Below are 15,877 nucleotides of genomic sequence, written 5' to 3' on the forward strand. Positions count from 1 at the left end.
TGGGAAAGGGAAACAGGCAGTTGGCATCACTCTATGCGAAGCGCACATGGAGGCACCCTACAATGCGCCAGTGCTCCGGGACCGGAGATGATGCAGTGTCCGCGCGCGCAGCGCGGATGCCTTGAAAGAGGAGAGCTGCTCACGTGCCACGGGAGGGAGCACGCGGGCCAATCCGCGCGGCCCTCGCGTCCGCTCGAAGCGCCAGTTTTCAATCGGCGGCAACACAATTAAAAAAAAAAAAAAAAAAAAAAAAACGGATTTAGCGTGAGTGGCGCGAACTTGAGACTTTGTTCGCGTTGCTGTTCTGCTTGGGGAAGTTACTAGTTGCTGTGTTTGTATAAGATAGTTTGCCGGTGCATTGAGCTGTTCCGATGGTTCCTGTGGCTGATGACGTCCTCCGCCTGAGTTCCACTTTGTCGTGGGGGAAATGGCTGCAACCCAGAACGGCGTGTTCGGAATTCGCTCCGTCCTCATTGCAGCGCGGGCAATGGCTGTTTCTGTCTCTGCGCCAGTGAGCCAGGTCAGCAGGCTCGACCATTTGGATTCATTTACATGATCAGGTGCATGTGAAACTGAACTTTTTAATACAACCGCCAGTGTATACATTCAGCTTCAAAGATCCTCTGCCACAGTGGTTAGCCACTGTGGTGGAGGATCCTGCTGTTCTTACCCCCTTCCTGCCTTCCCAGTCTGTCTGTCGTCCACTATGCAACTCGCAATTGCGAGTTGCGTAGCGGACGACAGACTGGAGAGGCAGGAAGGGGGTAACAACAGCAGGATCTTTCCCTTCCTAGGAGTTGATTTAAGTAAAGGCTGAACCGCATGTAAGCGACTAAGCGAGCGACGAGAGTCAGCGACGAGCGGCGGAGATTTCCCACGGTCGCATGTCGCGTAGCTCGGTTTTTGGATTTCTAGAAATAACCGCTCATCGCCTTGGTAGCTTGTTCCCGTCGCTTTAATGCGGTTTGCCGCGTCGCGCGAGTGACCGAACGACCGTGAAGCGGATCGTCGTCGCTCGTCTCTTCGCTTGTCAAATCTCTTACATGCGGTATACTTAATTGCCGCGAGACTGGCACCACATGTACGATTGGCACACGTTTCCATATTCCCTCTCATTCTGTTTATGATGGTGCGTATTTTTTATTCGTGGCATTAGTTACATGCCGTTTTAGATTCAAACGGGTACAAATAAATCTGCCATGGTTCTGATTACTGATGTTTATTCTTATTTCAGTTGTCCTGAGGTACTATGTTAGCCACCACCGGAACCCCGACACTCCAGAAGATGTGGAGAATCTCGCCAATCGTTTGAGACACATGAATAATATCATGGCATTTTTTTTGCATTGTACATATGTTTGTATGTTTATTTTTGCGGCCTGCAGTATGTATTTCTTTCTGGAAATAAATTGGATTTTATTAATTTACGACCTGTGTTGTCATATCACCAGTTAAACTAGTTTAACTTCATTGTGAATTTCTGTTGTCTAGCCAAGCTTGGCTGACCACCGGGCCACTAACCTGGCCCATCCTGTATATACAATACAGAGCCAAGCTTGGGGTGCGACTGAGCTTCCCGTTTGGCCCAGGCCACAATTCCAGCGGTGTGCCAGTCCATGGCTACACAGGGAACTGGCGGTGGTAGCCAGACTGGCATACGAGGATGGGGCTGCCAAAAGCCATGGGGCAAAACAATCTAGGCCCAGTGAAACTTCCCCGGCAACCCAGTGTGGCTCAAGCTTGAGCCGGTCGTAATGTGCTGCTTGGGCACTGACCGAACACGAGTTACTTCCGAACGCTGCATGAGCGCCCTTCTCCTCACTCACTGAACAGGTGTCACAGTCGAACGCTGGCCCAACCTTTTGTTTTTACTTATTAAACACGAGTGACGGCCCAACTCTTACGCATCATTGGTCTCCTCACTGATTGCACACGAGTGCCAACGGAACGCCTATAGAGCGCGCGTTCCTTCACCGATTGAACTCGAGTGCGAGGCAAACACTGATGGGGCACTTGTGTGATAACGGATTGAACAGAAGTGACTGACGAATGATGACGTAACGATCGTATCATCAGTGATAGAACACGTGTGCCAGCCGTATGATCATGCAACAGTCTGCTCAATATTTATTGAACACTTGTGGCGGCCAGCCATAACCATGCAGTGCTTGTCACCTCACTGATTGCACAGTCTGATCAATGATAAAACACTTGTGGCAGCCGAAAGCCTTCTTCGAGTAGAGGACAGTTGTTGCCGCCGGTCAGTTTGTGTTAGAAAGGAAGCGCCAGCAACGCGCTCAACTTCGTCCAAGTGATAGACAGGCACACTTCATTATTTTTGCCAAAAACGCGCAATCTTCGTTTTTTTTTTTTTTTTTAGTTATTGCTGTGCTGATTTTGGGTAGCGTCGTACATGATGAAACAGGAGAGCGGTGCTACCTTTCGTTCTTCGCCGTTCAGATATGTATATCTCGTATTAATCTTAAATAGAGCATTCAAAAAATCTTTTTTCGCTGAATGGACTAGATTACCCCTGTGGGTGCTAAATTGAGAAACAAGGGAGTGCTCCTTAGATAAGCTTTATGTTTTTCACAATACATAGACATTTCAACCAGCAAAATCATCGCGTCTTAGTTCGACAACCAAATCCTCATAGAACTACTCTGCACAGTGACCGAAAGGTAAAAAATGACGGCGATACGTCCATATACAATTCCATACTGCATAATATTTTAGAGCTCAGCTCTCAGGCACACGTTTCCGGCTCTAGCGGCGTCGGCGTGAAAGTCGCCGACGGCGACGCCAACGCCGTTCAAGCCGGAAGCGGGCGCCTAAGAGCTATGGGAAACGTCCCATAATGCACCGCGCCGAAACGTTACGCGACGTTTTGATGCGGTGCTGAAACGTCAGTATGCCGAACGCCGAACGAAACGTCACAAGTGACGTTTCGGCGTCAGTGACGTCACCGTGACGTTTTGGTAAAAATCACGGGCCGAAACGTCACATGTCGTTTCGACACCGCGCCGAAACGTCCCGTGACGGCGCGCGTTTTGCGCGTGAAAAAAGGAGGAGAGGAGGAGGAGAGAGTACGGATGAAAAGGAGGGGCTTGCCTTCCCCTCAGTACCTTCCCTCCTCCTCCTCCTCAAGAGCTACGCTCTCAATCCGAGTGACATGAATTTGGAAATATCTTTCTTTTTGTTTTACTTTCTCTTTGCCATGGTAGTGGGAAAAGTGAATTTTCTTTTAAAGACGGGATTTAACGGTGGTAAACTCTTACCAACGATGTTTTGCGAAGTGATCTGTATATGCACGCCGAAAGATAATTGATCTGGAATAAATTGCGAGGAAGATTAGAATACCACATTAATGGTCTTAAAACAGGGATAGTTCGGAGTGCATACGAGGTGCGTTGTTGAAAATAATTTTGCGGTACATATGACCTATTGTTAAAATAAATTAAAGTCCGAGATATTTTGGTGCAAAGAAGATTGTAGTATGGCACGAGACGCTAAATGATGCATCAATTCTTTTACTTACGCACGCATATGTCTTTGTTTTTCATATAAAACGAAGTTGGCCTATATAATATTATCTTAAATTAATAGATAGAGTCTGGAAATACGACGGAAGTCCTATAAGAAAGCAGTTTTGTTTTTTGACTGCAAGAAAAAAAAAGGAATAAGAAAAGCACCCGGCCGAACGCCTTTTCATAGCCCACTTATAGCACTAGGTGTCTGGTTAAAACCACGAGCTTTCAGGGGGAACAATTATCTGAATCTAAAGTTATCAGCGATTGTGTTAAGTTTAAAAAAAAATTGCGGCCGAAGGAGATCACAAATACAGAAGTAGAGATGATTATCGCAGTTTCCGGAAGGGAGTCCAAAATTTTCATTCAATGTTTTCAAATATGACTTAGAAGTTCTGAATTATCCACCGATTAGTTCATAAACTTTGTCATCAGATGCAAAACGCTAGCCTATATTTAAGCGAACAATGAGGGCGCGGTGGTGCGTAGTTTATTCTTTGGTAATAAAAACGTCGTACCATATTCTTTTCGGAATCACGCTCTAGAGTCCCAGAAGACTTGGAGATCTTATCGCTGCCCTCGTTGTTACGGCACAACGTACAGTAAGCCATTCGGGCTTTGTGTCTCTCAATTAGATTTCCCCGTGCGACCAGATAGGTAGCTTCACGCGCGTTACAAACAAAATATTCTTCCAGCGCATTTATATAAAGACGGCGGATTTTGAGGAAAGGAAAACAATTTTTTTCACAGTTACAATGAGCTACACATAGCCGATTGCCGAGTAGTTTTCCAAATGTATCGCTAGCGGTAGGAAGTAGGTATGAAAATTTGGTAAAGTATCGTTATCAATTTAATATTTTATAATTGTTTTTAAAAAGTGTATATTCGTATCTAAGCATTACAGAAAGGAATGTTCACCTGCAGCATTTAATTATATATGACCAAGAAGGCGACATCTCTGGAAAAAAGGTCCGATTACGAAGCTGAACGAGGGTGAGAGGGCTATTACTGGTGATCTTCGTGCGCTTTGTTTCGGTTGTATTGTATGTACAATATCGACATTTCTTTTCCCGTAGCGCCCCATACAAACGTGTAACTGAAGCTTTTCTATTTCAACAAGAGTAGACAGTATTTGTGTCAAGCGACAGTTATCCGTGTACTTTAAAGATCTAAAAAAAAATATATAAATGGTAATATATAGTGTTTAGATAATACCAAGTTTATCACCGCCTCCTCCATCTTTTGTGGCGGAACCAAGAACGTCTGTCCTGGCAACAAAGCTAAACATCCTAACATTTTTTTATTAGTTTGAATGATTGTAATAAAAAAAAACATCCTCTAATACTGATATGTAAAAAGTTTTATAAAAATCAATGTTCAAAATATCTGTACAGGAAAGATGGAGGTTTGGGTAATAATCTGCAGCGAATACAGCTTGACGAGACCCCAACTTAATGATGGCACTTTGTACAATGGCTGCGTAATAGAGCATAACTATGCAACAACCTATTCCCAGGCGTATTTATGCATATACAACAACTACACATGATAATAAAAGAATCTCGCTAATAGACATCAGTTGACAAAATAGACATTTACCAAGTAATTAATTAATGAGTCTTTACGTATATAACTCTTTCTAAACCTACATCATTACCAACGCGCTCACTAACAAGTGGATTGATATTTATGGTTTAGATGAAATGAGTTCAAAATTTCATCCAATGCCTAAATATAGTCCAATACTACTCATGATTTAGTGTGTTTAATATAGATGGCATGATCAATTTAATGAATGGGAACCCAGATTTTGTGCGAGCGATGGCTACTTTTCAATTTTTACCCAGATGCGTGTGATAGGTGTTAGAATTTTTAAGTATCTTAAAATTATCTCAGAAGTATCTTCATTTATAACTAAGTAGTTTACTTTTTTCTTGTTTCAACAAGTTACTTTATAGGTTACTTGTTACCAAAAAGGTAAATAGGTAGAAGTAACTTGTTAATAGTAATGCGTGACTTGCATGTCTGCTTAAAATATTGTCACGGTTGGTGACCAAAAGAAAACAGGAAATAAACAGGGAGAAATAAACGTTTAATGTGGCGAACTTGTGCCGAAAATAAAGAAGGAAACAGAAGAAAGCAGAGCGTCGCGGGCGTCGAAGTCGGCGTGTCAGCAGAATCGAGCGCTAGGGCGAGACTGACTCGACAAGGTCGCGGGCGGCCTCTTATCTAGAGTGCGCCGCTATCTCGAAGATTCGGCGAAAGCGGTTCGAGCGTCGCGTGATCGGGGCGAGAATGAACACGCACTTTCTAGAAAGCAGGGATAAATGATAGAAGTTACGTGCGGTACATGAATAAACGGGAACTTTCTGGAGGACCGTGACCGAGCGTTGCTTTCTCAGCCTTGCGCGCGGCATTACTCCCCCCCTTAAAAGTGCATCGCCCCGATGCAGTGTAAAACAAATCAAAATAAAAAAAAGAAGGATAAACTAAAGAGTCTTTTGGAGCACAAAAGGTCCACAGTCCTATCGAGCGTAGTACGGCTTCAGGCGCACGACGTGGACGACCTCAGGTCGTGGTGGGCGGCGTGACGATGTTCGTGTTCCGTCGGGCATCACCTCATAGTTCAGCTCGCCGAGGCGACGAAGTACCTTGTATGGTCCAAAGTACCGTTTCAGCAGTTTCTCACTGAGGCCGCGGCGACGGATGGGCGTCCATACTCACACCCTATCTCCGGGCTGGAAGTGGACGTCCCTGCGACGAAGGTTGTAGCGGCCGGCGTCGACGCGTTGCTGGTCTTGAATCAGGAGTCGGGCGAGCTGGCGAACTTCTTCGGCGCGTTGAGCAACCGCCTGGGCGTCGTCGCTCTCGTTGTCAGATGGCTCATGGGGCAGCATGGCGTCCAGCATGGTCGTTACCTTCCGACCATGTACCAGCTGGAAAGGGGTGAATCCAGTGGTCTCTTGAACCGCCGTATTGTAGGCGAACGTGACGTAGGGCAGCACCTCGTCCCACGTCTTGTGCTCTACGTCGACGTACATAGAGATCATATCGGCGATTGTCTTGTTGAGTCGCTCCGTCAGCCCGTTGGTCTGCGGGTGGTACGCAGTTGTACGACGATGGCTGGTGTGACTGAGTCAGAAGATTTCTTGGGTCAGTTGTGCCATGAACGATGATCCGCGATCTGTAATCAGAACTTCTGGAGCGCCGTGCCGGAGGACGATGGACTCAATGAAAAACTTGGCAACTTCCACAGCAGTCCCCGAAGGAAGAGCTTTCGTTTCGGCGTACCGCGTGAGATAATCTGTGGCGACGATGATCCAGCGGTTCCCCGACGTCGAAGGCGGAAAAGGACCAAGTAGATCCATTCCGATCTGCTGGAAGGGTGCAGTTGGAGGAGAAATAGGCTGCAGGAGTCCGGCCGGCCTCGTCGGAGGTTTCTTGCGTCGCTGGCACTCGTGGCATGATCGTGTGTACAGGTGGACGGTCTTGGGGAGCTTGGGCCAGTAATACTTTTCACGAATACGGGCCAGTGTCCGGCTGTATCCAAGGTGTCCGGACGTCGGGTCGTCGTGACATGCTTGAAAGATCTCCCCTCGAAGTTCGGTCGGGATTACCAGCAGCCACGGCGAGTTGTTGTTCCCGAAGTTCTCTTTGAAAAGTACACCTTGTCGGATGGCGAAGGTCGGCAGTACTCGTGAGAAGACACGTGGCACGGTACTCCTGCCCCCTTCCAGGTGCTCGATTAATGCGCGCAGCTCAGGATCGTCCCGTTGACGTCGTGCCATATCGTCGGTGTTCACTGCTCCTAGGAAGCACTCGTCGTCATTGTCGTCGCTGCAGCCGGAAGGGGTTTCGACGGGGGCTCTGGACAGGCAGTCGGCGTCGCTGTGCTTGCGGCCTGACTTATAGACCACTGTCATGTTGAACTCTTGTAGTCGAAGACTCCATCGAGCGAGGCGTCCTGACGGGTCCTTCAGGTTCGCAAGCCAGCAGAGCGAGTGGTGGTCCGTGACTACACGAAACGGGCTCCCGTATAAGTACGGACGAAACTTCGTTATTGCCCAGACGACCGCAAGGCATTCTTTCTCAGTCGGGGAGTAATTTTTCTCCGCCTTGGACAATGTCCGATTTGCGTAGGCGATGACTCGCTCGATGCCTTCTTGCACTTGGACTAGTACTGCGCCCAGTCCCGCGTTACTTGCGTCCGTGTGAATTTCTGTTTCCGCATCCTGGTCGAAATGTCCAAGCACAGGAGGAGTCTGGAGTCGTTGTTTCAGTTCGTCGAATGCCTGCTGTTGCTCCTCGGCCCATTCGAACTTCTCGGCGTCCTTCGTGAGATTCGTAAGTGGTGCGGAAATCCTTGCGAAATCCCGAACGAAGCGTCGATAATAGGCACAAAGTCCAAGGAATCTTCGCACGGCCTTCTTGTCTGTCGGCGCTGGAAATGCCGCGACGGCGCGAGTCTTCTCGGGGTCTGGGCGGACGCCTTCGTTACTAACCACGTGGCCAAGGAACTTCAGTTCGTCATAGGCGAACCGGCACTTTGACGGCTTGAGTGTGAGTCCGGCGGTCTGAATGGCTTGAAGAACAGCTCGGAGTCGTCTCAAGTGCTCGTCGAAGTCAGCTGAAAATACTACGACGTCGTCAAGGTAGACGAGACAACTCTGCCACTTCAGCCCTGCCAGCACGGTGTCCATGACACGCTGGAAAGTTGCTGGCGCCGTGCATAGTCCGAAGGGCATCACCTTGAACTCGTACAGTCCATCCGGCGTGACGAAGGCTGTCTTCTCTCGGTCCCGTTCGTCGACCTCGATTTGCCAGTAGCCGCTCTTCAGATCCATCGATGAAAAGTATCGAGAGTGGCGCAGCCGGTCTAGAGTGTCGTCGATGCGGGGGAGTGGGTAGACGTCTTTCTTCGTAACCGTGTTGAGCTGCCGGTAGTCCACGCAGAACCGAAGAGTTCCGTCCTTCTTCTTAACCAGCACGACTGGAGAGGCCCATGGACTGCTTGAAGGTTGGATTATGTCGTCATTCAGCATCTCTTGAACTTGCTGATGGATCACCTCCCTTTCCTTAGCGGAGACTCTGTACGGCGATCGATGCACAGGGCGCGCGTCGTCCTCGGTAACGATGCGGTGCTTGGCAACCGCGGTCTGGCGCATCTTCGACGACGTCGCAAAGCAGTCGCGGTATTCGGCGAGGATGTTAGCCAGCTGACGCCGTTTAGGGTCCGGAAGCTTAGGGTCAATGTCGAGCTGCGCTGACGACGTACTGTCTTGCTGGGGCGGCGAGGATTCGTCAGTAATCGCGGTGATTTCGGCGGGGTTTCGGAGTTTCTCGATGTGGCCCATGGCTGCACCTTTTGTGAGGTGTTGCGTTTCGTTTCGGAAGTTCGTCACGAGGGCCACAGTCCGCCCGTCCTGAAGTTCAGCTACTCCCCTTGCGACGCCTATGCCTCTTCCCAGGAGCAATTGGAGGCTTCCCTCGAGAAGAACTTCGCCACAGGAAGCTTCATCGATCCCGACAAGTACGAAAACACTCGACCGCGGTGGTAGGTTTACGTGGTTTGCGAGGACTCGGACCGTGGGTGACGTCGCTTGGGGTCCCTCCGCTGGTGGAGCAGGTTTTCGTAGCGTCAGCCGGTTTGTTCCGAGATCGATGACGGCGCCATACTCGCAGAGAAAGTCCATTCCGAGGATAACGTCCCTCGAACAGTCTTGCAGAACGACGAACTTGACAGGGCACGTTTCACCGTGGATGTCGACGCGAGCAGTGCATCTCCTGACTGGTGTGATGAGATGTCCTCCGGCGGTTCGTATTTGGGGTCCTTCCCACGGCGTCATGACTTTTCGAAGGCGGCGGGAGAGCCTCCCACTCAAGACTGAGTAGTCTGCTCCGGTGTCCACGAGTGCCGATGCGTCGAGGCCGTCGATCACAACGTTCAGGTTGTTAGACACCGATGCAGGAGCGTCGTTGTGATGCTTGGGGTCGGGAGAGTGGGAGCGCTCCGTCGTTCTTGGAGGCTCTTTACGTCGGTTGTCTTCGGCAACTCCACCTCCAGGGGTTGCCGCGCCTAGTTTCCCCGGCGAGGAGCGAGGGGCGACAGGCTTTCACGTCGGGGTCGGTGCATGGGCAAAGCTGGACGTCGGGGCGAAGGCGACCGGAACTCTCGGCGGGACGCAGGCTCGGGCGACTGAGGTCGTCGCAGGTACTCGTCGATCTCCCGAGGACGTTCACCATACCGGGGGCGCGGGTCGTTTGGGTGGAATCCGCGCAGCCCGAGTCGTCGGTATGGGCATCGGCGGTACACATGGTCGGCTTCCCCGCAGTGGTAGCAGAGCGGGCGTCGGTCGGCCGTTCGCCACACATTGGTCTTCCGGGGTACACGGGGCTCCTGGCTGGCGTACTGGGGCTGGTCGTCGCGGCGTCGGTCGTGCTGCGGCGCAGGAGACTGGCGTCGGGGCGGCGCGACATAGGCGCGAGGAGGAGGCGGTGGCCGTCGGGCCACTGCGGCGTAGGTCACGGTGGGCTCCTCGGGTGCAGCTACGTTGGCAGGAGCCTCCAGTTGAATTGCCCGCTGAACCTCGTCGCGGACAACTTCGGCTATTGACACCGAAGCCGGCTGGTGGGTAGCAGGCAGGAGCTTCTTAATTTCCTCCCGGACGACGTCCCGGATGATCTGGCGAATGCTGGAGATGCTGGAGCCAAGGTCGCAAGCGGACGGCGGAACCGCGCTGACGCCGGGTAGCCTCTGGTAGTGGCTGGCTCGGGATTGCAGTGCACGCTCAATGTTCGTCGCCTCGGTTACAAATTCTTGAATCGTCGTCGGTGGGTTGCGTACGAGGCCACCGAAAATGTCGTCCTTCACGCCGCGCATCAGGAGACGCAGCTTCTTTTCCTCGGTGGACTGAGGATCGGCGCGGCTACTCAGGCGGAGGACGTCTTCAACGAAGCTGGTTACCGTTTCGTTGGGCCCTTGAGTTCGTACTTGAAGGAGGTCTTCCGCTCGCTGTCGTCGTGTCTGGTTCGTGAATGTCTCCTTCAGGCCAGCGGTACAGGTGTCCCACGACGTAAGCGACGCCTCGTGGTTCTCGAACCACTGCCTCGCGGTACCCTCCAAGGAGAAGTAGAGGTTTTGGAGGCGCTGCTCAGTGGTCCATCCATTATGGCGTGCTACACGTTCGTAGTGCAGGAGCCAGTCCTCTACGTCTTCGTGGGTCTCGCCATGGAAGGTCGTCGGGGTTCGCTGGGCAACAGGCAGGTAGACGACGGCGGCGGCGGTCGGGGACTGCGATTGCTGGTCGTCCATCATCGGCCTCGTAGGCTGCCTGGTCCTGGGTGGCAGAAGTCCGTATTCCGGGTGTAGACCTTGGGTTCGGCCACTGGTCCGAGTTTCAGGTTCCGCGTTGAGTGGTCTTGTCACAGGGCTTGGAATCGGGCTTGCACTGCGGGCCCCGGGAGGGGAACGCTGTACGGGCATGCGGTACCCCGCACCTCCACCAAAATGTAACGGTTGGTGACCAAAAGAAAACAGGAAATAAACAGGGAGAAATAAACGTTTAATGTGGCGAACTTGTGCCGAAAATAAAGAAGGAAACAGAAGAAAGCAGAGCGTCGCGGGCGTCGAAGTCGGCGTGTCAGCAGAATCGAGCGCTAGGGCGAGACTGACTCGACAAGGTCGCGGGCGGCCTCTTATCTAGAGTGCGCCGCTATCTCGAAGATTCGGCGAAAGCGGTTCGAGCGTCGCGTGATCGGGGCGAGAATGAACACGCACTTTCTAGAAAGCAGGGATAAATGATAGAAGTTACGTGCGGTACATGAATAAACGGGAACTTTCTGGAGGACCGTGACCGAGCGTTGCTTTCTCAGCCTTGCGCGCGGCAATATATACGTCGTACGTTCCAAAGAAGAAGGTATATTTCGCTCCTCGTTGAATACCAGCACACCACAACAACTAGTGGGCTGTGAAAAGCGACGCCGGGTATACCTGCCACAAATTTCCCTGGAGTGCTGCAAGCACAAAATACCGCTGGTGAAATGTAATCTCTGTGGTGCCAACACGACGCGCATAGGACCATTTTCTGTAATCTGCCTAGGAAATTATACTTTTAGGTTTTCTGCATTATCCTCGTGAGCATCGTTTCCATTATCAATCCAATTAGTGATTAGGTTGTCACGCCTGGCTCGGCAGAGCGGACACTGTCACATACGTCTCACGTGAGCTTGCAACGCTCCTTTTATTCTCCCAGCACCATTTCCCACTGACTCCCGTCTCTCGCTCCTTCCCGCGACTCGCGGGAGCGGGGACAAGCGTTGTCCCTGCGAAGCCCCCCCCCCCCCCCCCCCTAGGGAAAGAGTTTCCCCGCACGGTTCCGGTTGTCGCCGGGGCCACACACTCCTCACACTCCTTAGAGGTCTCCCCCCCCCCCCCCCTTCATTCGTGAAATTGCAGGAGTGGCACCTGGTCTATCTTCGTGGTAGACTGTCAACTGGTCTGCGTGAGGCACTCCGCAGCGACGTCCGGTAGTTGGGTCCCTCAGTAGAAAGTCATTCTCACCCAAGCACTGTGCGTGCCACGCGGAAGGGCCAGAGCGCCGCGGTGCAAGCTTGGCCGTGATGCCCTTGGCAGCATTACTCAAGGTGTGGCTGTCCACTAGGGCGAGGTCACCCTGTTTTTTGTTGCAGGCTTACTGTGCCGGTCGTAGCCGGCCTTTTGGGTTTGCCTAGCTGCCTCCTGGTGCTCTCTCGCAAAGCTGAGAGCATCCTGAAAGCACCTGGTGACCTCAGCAGCAAAGGCATGGCAAGCCGTTTCAGGCGTTTCAGTCTCGTCCTTGCTTCCTGGTTGCTCCCACGGGGTGCGCAGTTCCCCACCGTAACACAGGACCACCGACGTGTATCCCGCCACTACGGTCTCAGCCGTGCGCATGGCGAAGGCGATCTCGGGGATGTGACGGTCCCAGTCTTTGCGGTCGGAGCAGTAGGCTCGGAGGCATCCTTTCACTGTGCCGTTGTGGCGCTCCACCATTTTTCCTGCCGGCCGATAAGGCACCGATGGCGGTCCTTGATGCCCCAGTGCTTGCTATACGGTGCTCACAAACAGCTTGACATTGTCACTGGATATAGTCGCAAGTGTGCCAAGACGGCAGAGCACCTGCACGGTACACTTCACAATGTTGCTGCTTGTTGTCCCGCGCAGAGGGAAGAGTTCGATAAACTAGGTAAACTTGTCATTTACCACGAGCAGGTATTTGAGGCGTCGAGGCGTGGATGGCAGAGGTCCCACGATGTCCACGCTGAGCTCCTCCATGGGCGAAGTGGCCCACTGGTGCTCATAAGCCCTTCGGGCCTCTGGCGTTGGGCCTTTTTCCGCTGGCATACCTGGCAGCACCGGACGTACTTGGATACATCGGCTCGCATGCCCAGCCAGGCGAAGCGTTCAGAAACACGTTTCAGGGTTTTGAAAAACCCTGCGAGAGCTCCAGTGGGGTGGTCGTGTGCCATCTTGAGTACTAACTGGTGAAGTTGGTCCGGGAGCCAGGGTACCTTCTTGTTACCTCTGTGCTGAACGAGCAACCCATTGGCCTCCAGCTCTGTCGTCTCAGCCAGGCCGCCCAGTAGGCGTTGGTCTGTTGTGTTGTCTGGAAGCTTCGTTCCCTGCATCACCATTCTGAGCTTGGACAAATGGGCGTCTTGATGTTGGTCATGAACCAGGCTTCACGGGTCACTCAGGACTGTGGCATCGTCCATCATGGACACTGTCGCAGCTGGTTCGAAACTGATTTGGCACTCAGTCTCCGGCGCAGAAATGGGGAAAAGCGTCTCTGGTAGGCTGTTTTCAGGACTGTCCATACATTGAAGCGGAGCTCTCCTGAGGGCGTAAGGTGGGGCATTTGCAAGCCCCCTGCGGCGCTTGATCTTGCAGTTCACCCCCTGAAGCCGAAGAACCCATCGTTTGACTCTTGGTGAGGCTTGGTTTGTACTAAACATCCAGGCCAGTAAGGAGTGATCGCAGTGGATCTCGAACTTTGTGAACTTCAGGTATGGTCGGAATTTGTCCACAGTCCAAACCACCACGAGACACTCCCACTCCTGAACGGTGTAGTTCCGCTCCGACTCAGTCAGCACCCTACTTATAAACAACACTGGCTGTAGCTCGTCGGACCCTTTCTGGAGCAGCACTACCGCAATGCCAACTCCACTGGCGTCAGTCTCGACGACAAAGGGTTGATTCGAGGCGGGAAGACTCACAACCACGTAGTGGGCTTGGGACACCTTGTGTGCGGCAAATGCTTGCTCCTGCCGATGAGTCCAGTGCCATTTATGGTCCTTCCTCAAGAGGTCTGTGAGTGGTCAGGCAAATATGGAAAATTGAGGAATGAAGCTCCGGTAGTAGCCGGATAAACTCAAGAAGGCCTGCAGTTGCTTGACAGTGCTGTGCCTAGGATAGTCCAGCACCGCAAGCACCTTCTCTTCGTCGGGTCTGCATTCCCCTGGGGAGATCACGTGGCCCAGGAACTCCAGAGGCCGTCGGCAGACTTGGACCTTGTCTGAATTGATGGTGAGTCCCGCTGACCTGATGCGCTGCAACACCTCCTGCAAATGCGTGACGTGGCTCTCCAAATTATCTGAATACACGAGGACGTCGTCCATAAATGCCATGGTGAATTGGTGATTTATTCCGTCCAGGACCCTGTCCACCAAGGCCTGGAAGGTGGCTGGGCCCTCTGCCACCCCAAATGGCACCCGTGTGAACTCAAAGGTTCCCTGGTGGCAGATGAAGGCGGTCTTGGGAATCTCCTCTTTGCACACAGAAATTTGAAGAAGAAATTGAGACAGGTCGAAACTCGAAATCCTCTCTGCCTGACCCAATTATGCCAGCAGCCAGTCCGTCCTGGGCATGGGGTAGACTGGTTCCCTCGTACATGCGTTGAGTGGCCAATAATCGATGGCAAGTCTGAAGCCACCTGACTTGTTTGCCACCAACGCTGGTGCGCTTGTCCACTGGCGGTTACTTTGGCGGATGAGTCCTTGTTCCAACAAGTCTTGCACACAGCCGTCGATGATTTTCTGCTTTTTGGCGTTGACAGGGCGCAGCTTGCAGCGCACGGACGGACTCTTTCTCGTGTCTATCGGATGCTGAGCGAGGATGGTGCAGCCCGGAGTTGTGGTAAACATCGGCCGAAAGTCCACCAGCACATTCTCCATGCAAGCGTCCACTTCCGGTGCATGATTCTGTGGCCGATCGCCTCTGGAGGTGGTCTGGTCAGAGGCGCTGGCGCAGTCAGGTTCCTCCTCCGTGAAGATGCCTTGGAGGCAGTAGAAATCATCTGCGGCCAGAGGCTCCTCAGTTGGCCTCTTCACCCCCTTAGCGAACAGAACAATGCACTGGGGTTCTGTGCCAATCGTCCACCCTCCTAGTGCCATGTGCACTGAAATGCCGGTAATCGCGAAAAAAATCCCTCCCCAGGACAATGCCTCGGCAAAAGTCGGGCACAAACAGGAAGCGCTGCCTCCGAGAACCGGCCGCCCATTGGATTTTGCATCTGAGCGATGTGGAGGGCTGAGACCAGCCTGTTGCGAGGCGCAGCGTGCGGACTTCCCTATTGTGACCGGCTCCTGTAGCTTGGGCAGCTGTCATCGCCGGCAGTCCAAGCAGACTAACGCTGGAGCCCGTGTCGAGCAGTGCCTGGAAGGTCGTCAAACCAATCCGCACTTCCACGAGGGGTTCTTTAACACAGGCAGTTGTAGACACCTGCAACACGCTGTCGTAGATGCTCGACGGGGCAGCACCAACTAGTTCCCGTTTCCCGGGCACTGCGCTTGGAAGTGGCCCGGCTGCTGGCATCGGAAGCAGAGAAGGGACGCAGCGGGTGTTGACACAGCCCGCCGACCGGTGCCGCAGTGACGAGCGGAGTGGCCGATTTTTCCACAGCGCTCGCAGTGAGCCTGTCCTCCATTAGGCTGCTGCCACTGGGTTCACGGCAGCGCGAAGGTGGCTGTGGGCAGCAACAGTAAAGCTGGGCCGTAAAGCTGGTCCCGGTGGTAGGATGGCTGGATCGCTGCCGGGTGAAGTGGGCAGGGTTACGTCGACTGCGTAACTGCGGCCGGAGAAGCAAACGTTGTAGCCGCCGTCATCGCCGGTTGCGGCCAGGGAAGACCCGGAGTACCAGCTGCAGACCTGAAGGCGAGGTCTCTGGCCACTTGGTTGGTTTGGGGAGGCGGTGGCACGTACTGCAGCCGTCGCCAAGCGCGCTGCATGAGGCCGTCCGCTGCCTTCGCCAGCTCCGCCGCGTTCGCGAACTGCGCCCCCTCTGCGAAGTTCTGCAGCTGCGGGTGCATTTGGACCC

General features: G+C 52.7%; 1 protein-coding gene across 1 annotated transcript; it reads right to left on the reverse strand.

Moving 5' to 3' along the window:
• Window positions 1-14,399: 14,399 nt before the first annotated feature.
• Window positions 14,400-14,954, reverse strand: LOC120837010. The gene has a single exon (XM_040206168.1). The coding sequence runs from the start codon at window positions 14,952-14,954 to the stop codon at window positions 14,400-14,402; it is 555 nt and encodes a 184-aa protein (XP_040062102.1).
• Between the last annotated feature and the right edge of the window lie 923 nt (window positions 14,955-15,877).

The sequence above is a fragment of the Ixodes scapularis genome, unplaced genomic scaffold (genome assembly GCF_016920785.2).
Source record: "Ixodes scapularis isolate PalLabHiFi unplaced genomic scaffold, ASM1692078v2 PGA_scaffold12__126_contigs__length_90152505, whole genome shotgun sequence".
NCBI classification, from domain to species: Eukaryota; Metazoa; Arthropoda; class Arachnida; order Ixodida; family Ixodidae; genus Ixodes; species Ixodes scapularis.

Excerpts from the sequence above, each read along its gene's own strand:
- LOC120837010 (XM_040206168.1), bottom strand. The coding sequence starts at position 14,954 with ATGGCACTAGGAGGGTGGACGATTGGCACAGAACCCCAGTGCATTGTT.